Source organism: Oryx dammah, unplaced genomic scaffold (genome assembly GCF_014754425.2).
Source record: "Oryx dammah isolate SB20612 unplaced genomic scaffold, SCBI_Odam_1.1 HiC_scaffold_23, whole genome shotgun sequence".
Classification (NCBI taxonomy): Eukaryota; Metazoa; Chordata; class Mammalia; order Artiodactyla; family Bovidae; genus Oryx; species Oryx dammah.
Genome location: NW_024070207.1, coordinates 128,283,795 through 128,292,256, shown reverse-complemented (window position 1 = coordinate 128,292,256; position 8,462 = coordinate 128,283,795). Strand labels below are relative to the sequence as shown.

The 8,462-nt window shown below is 43.9% G+C and overlaps 1 protein-coding gene across 1 annotated transcript in view; it reads right to left on the bottom strand.

Moving 5' to 3' along the window:
- Positions 1 to 1,557: 1,557 nt before the first annotated feature.
- NLGN4X (neuroligin 4 X-linked) overlaps positions 1,558 to 8,462 on the bottom strand; it is a 300,908-nt gene continuing 294,003 nt past the window's right edge. Inside the window, exon 5 of the mRNA XM_040266374.1 lies at positions 1,558 to 5,293. Coding sequence (XP_040122308.1) covers positions 4,447 to 5,293 — 847 coding nt within the window. The 3' untranslated portion in view covers positions 1,558 to 4,446. The remainder of the gene's footprint in view (positions 5,294 to 8,462) is intronic.

Sequence of the window (8,462 nt, the reverse complement as noted above, 5' to 3'; positions counted from 1 at the left end):
AACGTTCTACAAAATTCGATAACCTACACAGACAGTACCCACAGTGTGTGTGCACCAGGGTGAGGTTTATGACTACATGAAAAGCACTTTGAAAAGTGTAAAAAAAAAAAAAAGCTATCCGTTTTCTCAAGGTACAGAGCCATGATAGTAATCTTTTTCTTCTTCTTTTTTCTTTTTTTTTTTTTAAGGGATTTTCTTTTCTTTAGGGCCTCCCTGGTGGCTCAGATGGTAAAGAATCTGCCTGCAGTGCAGGAGATCTGGGTTCATTTCAGTTCCTGGGCCTGAGAAGATCCCCTGAAGGAAGGCACGGCAGCCCACTTCAGTATTCTTGCCTGGAGAATCCCACGGACAGAGCAATCGGTGGGCTACAGTCCACGGGATGACAAAGAATCGGACACGACTTAGCATTCACATATAAGTCCTGTGCACCTCTCACTTGGCAAATAACCTCAGTCCAACACGCGAAGAAACTTCCGAGTTTGAATACAGCATTCACACTCTTTGCTGCCTTCCTTCCTCTGATAATTAGCTAACATCGTCACGACATCCACGAACTTGAGTTAAAAGTCCAAGCTGCGTTCCTTACTGGTGAAGAGCCTGGGCTGTGAACACACCATCTTCCTTTGAACCTAAGTTTTGCTGCTACCTCGTCACTTAACCTTCCTGATTCTCAACACCTCTAGTGTTAAAACAGAAATACTCTAGGCGCCTGTCCCCTTAGGCCTCTTGAGGATGTCAACACATCATTGACCTGGGGTGGCTTGTACAGAAAGTAATGCCTGTGGCTGGCGATTTGTTATGTAAGTGAATACTGAAATGTCTCTGGTCAACAGCTTTCGATAAGTTGCCAAGATAAACAATGGCCAGGTGCAAAGAAAAGTGTGTTAGTCATTCAACCATGTCCGACTGTTTATGACCCCCATGCACTGTAGCTGGCTAGGCTCCTCTGTGCATGGAATTCTCCAGGCAGGAATATTGGAGTGGGTTGCCGTTCCCTTCTCCAGAGGATCTTCCTGACCCAGGGATCAAACTCAGGTCTTCTGAAATACTAGGCAGATTCTTTACCGTCTGAGCCACCTGGGAAGCCCCAGTGTATGGGAAGCCTGGACAAATTTGAGTCTTTCATCTCTCGAGTTGTATTCAAATAAACTTCTTGCTGTCGGACACATACCCAAAGGAGGCTCTTTGTTGGTAAGTTTTAAGACATGACCGCAAACACAAAACCCAGTAACATATGAAGCTGAGGTCAAAGAAATAAACTCAAGTGTTTCATTTCAGGAAATACCCTCTTGTTGCCAATTTCACCATTCAGAGCACCCCTCCCCCCAACAGTGTTCAGCGTCAGGCCAAGAGAAATGTCCCTGTTGGGGACACAAAATCTGTTCCCCAGGACAAACCACAAGAAACCGGTCCATAATCGACTGAGTTTACCACGGACCATCTACATCAAATGTATCACTTAGCTCTGAAAGCGAGAAAGACGTCTGAAGCCGGGAAAAGAAATACGACAGGCCACCTCCAAAAAAAGAATGGACGCGTAATTATTTGCACAAAGCATTAGAAAATACTGTGATATTTTATTATTAAAAATGCTGCTGAAAAGTTTATACATATGTGTCCAGCCATATATATCTTCTATCATTACTTAAGGCAAAATCAAAAACAAAATCGCAAAATAATAATCCGAGAAACCATTAAACCCTGCGTGCCAGTGAAGTTCAAGAATAAAAGCCTAGGAAAGTTTTTTTTTTTTTTTAACTTATTTTTTTTCTCATTTTTCTCTTTTTTATAGATAGCAAGTATATTTTATTCTCATAGAACTCTATGAAGATTCTATAACTTCTTTCCATGTAGAAATAAGATATCATTTAAGGTGTATTAAATTGCTTTTGATCATAACCCTTTGTAAAAGCTAAAGTTATTCACTTAACAAGAACTCTTTTTTTTTTTTTTTCCTTATCCAAATGTCACAAGCCTGATACATTACTGTGCATATTGCTAGCAGAAGACGCTTGGAAATACTAAACAAATACTGGAATTCACATTACAAACATACCAGGCCCCACAAGGCTGTCGATGACACTGCATCTGTCGTTTCCTGGACAGCCCATTTGTCGTGGCTTAGCTGGGGTAATAAATACAATAGCTTGCAGAAATGGTCTGACAGGAGCTTTAAAACAGGATGCACAAAAACCTTACCCATGACACCTCTTAGCTGCAGGAGTCTGCACTTCACTCTGTGCAAAGTTGGGATTACACTTCACGTACGTCGATACACAGACTCACGCTTAAAACCTGCACCAAGATGAACAGCAGAATTTCCTGGGAGATCGGTCTGCACAGACTTCCTAAGAACTCTGTTTTTCTGGGGGTGCGGTCATTTTCCAAGACTTTGAAAAAGTACTGCTACAGTTTTAGTCTAAGGGTTCCGGTAATCAAAGATTGGAGCAAGGGACAAGGAATTTGGACCGTCTTTCTTGAGAATGTGCACCTTAGCTGAGTTGCTCTGATAACCACGCCCCGAGACATCCTCTTTGGCTACTATTTCCTGGCGCGGCAATAGGTTTTTGAAAGCCAAAATGTCAACTCACCGTGGCTGCTATTAACAACACCTGCGTGACATCCCTTAAGGAAAGCTAAAAGGACAGTAAGAAAATGACTTGGTGTCAGAGGCGCCAAGATTCTCATCCCCAACTCACCAGTGAACAATGCCTGAATGGGTGTTATCTTGACAGTCAAGCCATTCTCTAACTTCCTGGATAACCCCCACAAAGCACTTGGAGTGTTCTCTCCTTTCCTTGGTCTCTCTGTGACAGTCGCAGATCAGTGACAGATACAGAGTGCACCAAAGATAATCGTTTCAGACAAGCATATGTTTTACCCCGTAAATGATCGAAAGAATTCAAAAACAACAACAACAACAACAACAACAAAACCCCGATTACTGATAAATAAGGGACTTGACTGCTTTTACCAGAAAGGAAAGACACATGCCCCCTCCTTCGATCTGATTAGCTACGCTGAACAGGTATTTCTGCAGCTGCTGGGGAACACAGAGCTGTATTGACTCAGCACACCGCGGGCCCACCAAACACAAGCTTTCTTTCTCCCTTTTGGCAGGACCCTGGGTGTGGGAAGCGACTCTTCCTTAACAGATTCAAAGAGCCACAGCTACAGAAGGAGACTTGTACTCTGGTCCCCACCCCCACCCCTCCCAGGCCTTTCGATTTCTCTGCATGCGCGTGTATCTAAGTCAACAAGCTTTTAAATAGACTCCACGCTGGGGATCCTTCTTGCGGGGGGCCGGGGGAGCGGTTGCAACTTCATGAAGTCTTTAACAACACAAAAATAAAAGTTTGCCTAAACAAAACAAAACAACAGTCTCCTAAGAATGCCGTGGCATGCACTTTCCAGCCCAAAAACAAACAAAAAAAAAGAAATGGGGAGAGAGCCCGGTCACAGGGACGGTCACAGTCCGCCATGTGACAACCATATCCTCCTACAAATGAAACGCCTTAGAAAACCCCGTGTCTGTTGGCCACAAGGATTTAAGAAGAAGAAGCCCCTCTGTGTCTTGGAGGGAAAAGAGGTGATATGACTAATGTATATACCGATTTATATACATACAGACCACTAATGGAGAGCACAACCTTGCTAAAAGCTCTTTCAAACGGAAAACACCAATAAAAGCGCTTTTTTTTTTTGCTTGTTTTTTTTTTTGTTTGTTTTCTTTTTCTTTCCGTGTGTGTTTGTTTAAACTCACAGCTATATACATTTTCTTTCTTTCTTTTTTTTTTTTTTTTTACAAAGTTTCTTAAATATAGTTCAGGCTGGCAAAACATCTCTTTGCACAGAACACTAGGTATCTAACTGCATAGTCTGTTCATTTATTTTAATAATAAAATTCTACTTTTCCTTCTTTTCTGGATTACTGCTCCATATGCTGGGTAAAAGCCCACAGACTCTTTTTGTTTTTGTTTGTTTTTCACTTAAGGAGAGCCATCTGTCATGTGGCACATAAAGAACTTTATTTTTTAACTGTGATTTAAAAAAAAAAAAATGTAGTGTCCCTGGCTGAGTTCCAGAAGGGTGTCAGCCTCTACGGTCACGGTTGGAAACGCCCAGGTCCTTGATACGTCGACGTCCTTGTCGCACTAAAGTCGGCTTGGATGGTGGTGGGTCTTAAAAGCAGAACTCGTAACAGCGAATGGATACTGTTTCACATTTCGTAGGGTCGAAAGTTGATCTCGTGGTACGGGGAAAATGCCAGCATGGGAGGTCTGCAAAGACACAATGGTTGCCTTTGGGGCTGTGTGTGTGTGTGTGTGTCTTAAGCCAGTGGGATGAAACACATTCCTTGTTTGGAGATGGTGCTTCTTTGTCTGTCTTCCAGGTGCAGGGGGCGGGGTGGCGAGAGGGCGGGGAGGGGAAGTGGGCACTGCAGAGCTATACTCTGGTGGTGGAGTGTCCGTGGGGAATGTTTGTGCTGTTCTGGCCTCCGCTGAAAGTGTTGAACGTGTGCAGCGGCTGCATGCCCGTGAGCGTGTTTGGGATCATGGTAATGGTGTTGGGGGTCATGAGTGGGATGTCGTCGGGAGACCTGCGGAGCGTGAGCGTGTAGTCCGGCGGGCAGGTGAGCCTCAGCGTGTCGTGGGCCTGCAGCGACTCGCACTCATGGTCCAGCTGCTTCATCTGCAGGGACATGATTTCCTCGTTCTGGATGTGCGCGATGTCATTGGCGGCGTTCCTCTGCGGGCTGGGGCGCCGGTGGGTCTCGTGGCGCCTCTTGTCCTTCTTGTAGTAGAGGGCGGCGAAGGCCAGGATGTTCAGGAACAGCAGGGACGCCCCCACGGCGATGGTGACGCTCAGCTCTGTGGAGTAATCCCGTTTGGTCTCGATGAGGACCGTGGTGTCCTCAGGGCCCGTCTTGTGAGGGTCCTTGGAGTGCTTGGGGTTGCTGTTGGCTGGGGTGATGGCCGGGCGTTTGGTCGTGGGCCAGATCTTGGAGGGCGACCGCCGGGTCCCATAGGGGAAGGACGTCATCTCTGGAGGGGGCACCTTGGTGGTGGTGGACACGTACTGGAATATCTCGTTCAAGTTGTGCAGGTGTGGGACCAGTTCCAGCCAGAAGGCGACTTTCGTGGCTCGATAGTGATCCCTCACACGGGGTTTCAAGCCGATGTGCAGATACAGCTGGTCTTTGGGGTTATACTTGGACCAGGCCACTTCCTCGAAGCGGTTGGGTTTTGTGTGAATGAACTTGGTGTCCTGCGGGACAGGCTGATTAGGGTCACTGAGGACAGAAGGGAGAGAGAGAGAAGAGAGGAAAAAAAAAAAAAAAGGTCACACACTTCTGCATGTCACAAGTCAATTTTAATTAAGCAAAACGAAATGACGGTCAGATCATCTCACATGTTTATTGATACGCGCAAAGTACCGAAGTGGTTTAATCCACATGTGCCTACCATTTCGCCTTGTCTATAAAAGAATCCCCTCTTACCTTAACTTTTAAAATAATTCCCAATGAAAATATGATACCGTTTCTGTAACATTTCTATATTTTTAACGTATCCAGTTGTCTTCCAAACTTTGGAGATTTTTCAGGAAGAAAACAAACACGTGTCTTGGATATGTTTCAGCATTTCAATTTTTTTTTTTTTTTTTTTAGCATTTCAAATTTAAACTACTTCGGTTGGAAAATTTTCAGCATTTCAGGCTGAACCACTTTTGGAGTCACTAACCTCAACCAGAGAGTGATCGGCCCTTGTGGGTGGACATCTGGCAATACCTGGAGATGTTTTTGGTTGTTATACATGAAGGATGGTGCCATGAATGAAAGTAGATACTGTCAAATATTCTCCAGGGCACAGGACAGCTCCCCCCGACACAGCAATGAAATTTTTCATCCCGGATGTCAGCAGTACTAAACTTGAGAAATCCGGATTTAGAGATTGTTGTCCAAAATGTATACATTCTCTTTTTTCCTCAATAACTGCTTCTTAGGTAGATGGATATATATTGCAGTTATAACAATTAAAATACGTTAAAAATGCAAAAAAAAATCTGGCTTCTGTCATTACAAAATGTTAATAAATAGAAATATGCATCCACTGTTTATGCTATTAGAAATACGTATATAACTTGAAAACCTTTTGAAGATTGAGTCACGTGAAGATCAAATAACATTCCGTTGATGTCTTAAGTTTGGCAAGACAGTGCTTTTAGACACGCTAAAGTCAAGGATTTTAGGAGAAATACCATAAGATGCAGTAAATTGAGGGTTTTTATAGGGTTTTCAAGTGTCCTCGGCAACTATGAAACTGGCATCTCCTGTGATGTACATGAACAGCCACAGGCAGAAAGACAGTCATCAATATTGAAAGATTCTCTACAAAACATGGTACTTGAAACATGGGTGCCACCCAGCTTTTTTTTAAGGTAACAGAAATTCCCCTCAAAGGTATACTCTAATTTCTTCCATATTTTGTTTTTGTTTTTGTTTTTTTTTTTTGCTTGGTAAAGTGACCTGTAAGACAGATTTTGTCTTCTCCTGTTTGCTGGTTAGGAACATCTGAGATTGTGCGTGATAAAAAGTCACCTCGTGGACAGCAGTGAACTCTCAGAAGTGGTGTGCAGACCTAGCTTGCCCTGGTGTACTGCTGTGGGTGCCCTAACCTCTACCTTCCAGGCAACGCCTTCTTGGCAACACACTTATAAACCCACCACCTCTTTCCTTATGTGCCAGAAGGATGGGGTACCAGAAGGTTCCACTGGAAGACCCAACGTCTGCAGACATTCCCAGGTGGCGTGCAGGCTTCAAATGATACCCTTGACCCACAGATGCAGCTATCGCCATAGGAAGGGCTTTAGTCCTCAGTCTGAGGCTGTCAACATTACGCACATACATTAAGCTGTGCCTCTCTCCTGCTTCACAAGTTAGGAGACCTCGAGCAAATCCTTAAACCTCTCTTAGCGTGATCTATAAAGTGGATATGAATATCAGGAATGGAATTAAGTGAGGAAGCTGTAATATTCCTGGTGTATAGAAAGAGCTCATTGATATATCACAATACCTACAAACTGGCAGGGAGAGAAGACTATAAATAATAAACAGTATATATCCACAGTATAAATCTTATGTGCTTAGTTGCTCAGCCATGTCCAACCCTTTGCAACCCCGTGGGCTGTAGCTCACCAGGCTTCCCTTTCCATGGAAACTTTTCAGATAAGAATCTTGCAGTGTGGGTTGCCATTTCTTCCTCCAGAGGATCTTCCCAACCCAGGGATCAAACCCACATCTCTTCTATATCCTGCATTGGCAGGTGGGTTCTTTAACACTGCACCACCTGGGAAGCCCACAGATCTTATACTAAATACTTTATACAGCATGTACTGCATAAAAGTATACTGCCTACCAGCATATATGGTACACCATATACTATACATTAGAGTAGGAAATGCCAACCCACTTCAGTATTGTTGCCTGGAGAACCCCAGGGACAGGGGAGCCTGATAGGCTGCCGTCTATGGGGTCGCATAGGGTCAGACACGGCTAAAGCGACTTAGCATACTATACACGGAGTATGCTGCATAACGATAGTTTATATGATACACTGTAGACTGTATATCATATATACTGTTTTAAAGCTTATTGCATGTATCATAGCATATATGTTACATTGGTGATGTAGGACAGGGGAGCCTGGCATGTTGCTACATTATACACTTCATATAGTTTATGCTGTGTCAAAGTGTACTCTATACAACAGTATATATGCGTTATATGGTATACTTTGTATATAGTATAGTGTATTTTCATATACTTATATAAAATGTTTCATATCTATACTTATATGGGCTTCCCTGGTAGCTCAGATGTTAAAGCATCTGCCTGCAAAGATGGAGATGCAGGTTCAATGCCTGGATTGGGAAGATCCCCTGGAGAAGGGAATGGCACCTCAGTCAAGTACTCTTGTCTGGGAAATCTCATGGACAGAGGAACCTGGCAGGCTGCAATCCACAGGGTCGCGAAGGGTCGGACACGACTGAGCGACTAACATTTCCACTTCCCTTTCACATACACTCTATACCACAGTATAGATGGTACTTGGTATGTTTATCATTAGAGATGGTGATATAGCATCACTTGACTCAGTGGACATGAATCTGAGCAAACGCTGGGAGATAGTGAAGGACAGGGGGGCCTGGTGTGTTGCAATCCGTGGGGTTGCAGAGTCAAGCGTGACTGAGCAACCAAACAACGACATACTGTATATAGTGTGCCCTGTACAAAAGGATACTACGTGTATCACAGCTTATATGGATCACTCTATACTGTATATAATAAATGCTGTATCACATAGAATACGTGTATTATATACTGTGGATACAGACGGCAGCCCACCAGGCTCTCCAATCCCTGGGATTCTCCAAGCAAGAACACTGGAGTGGGCTGCCATTTC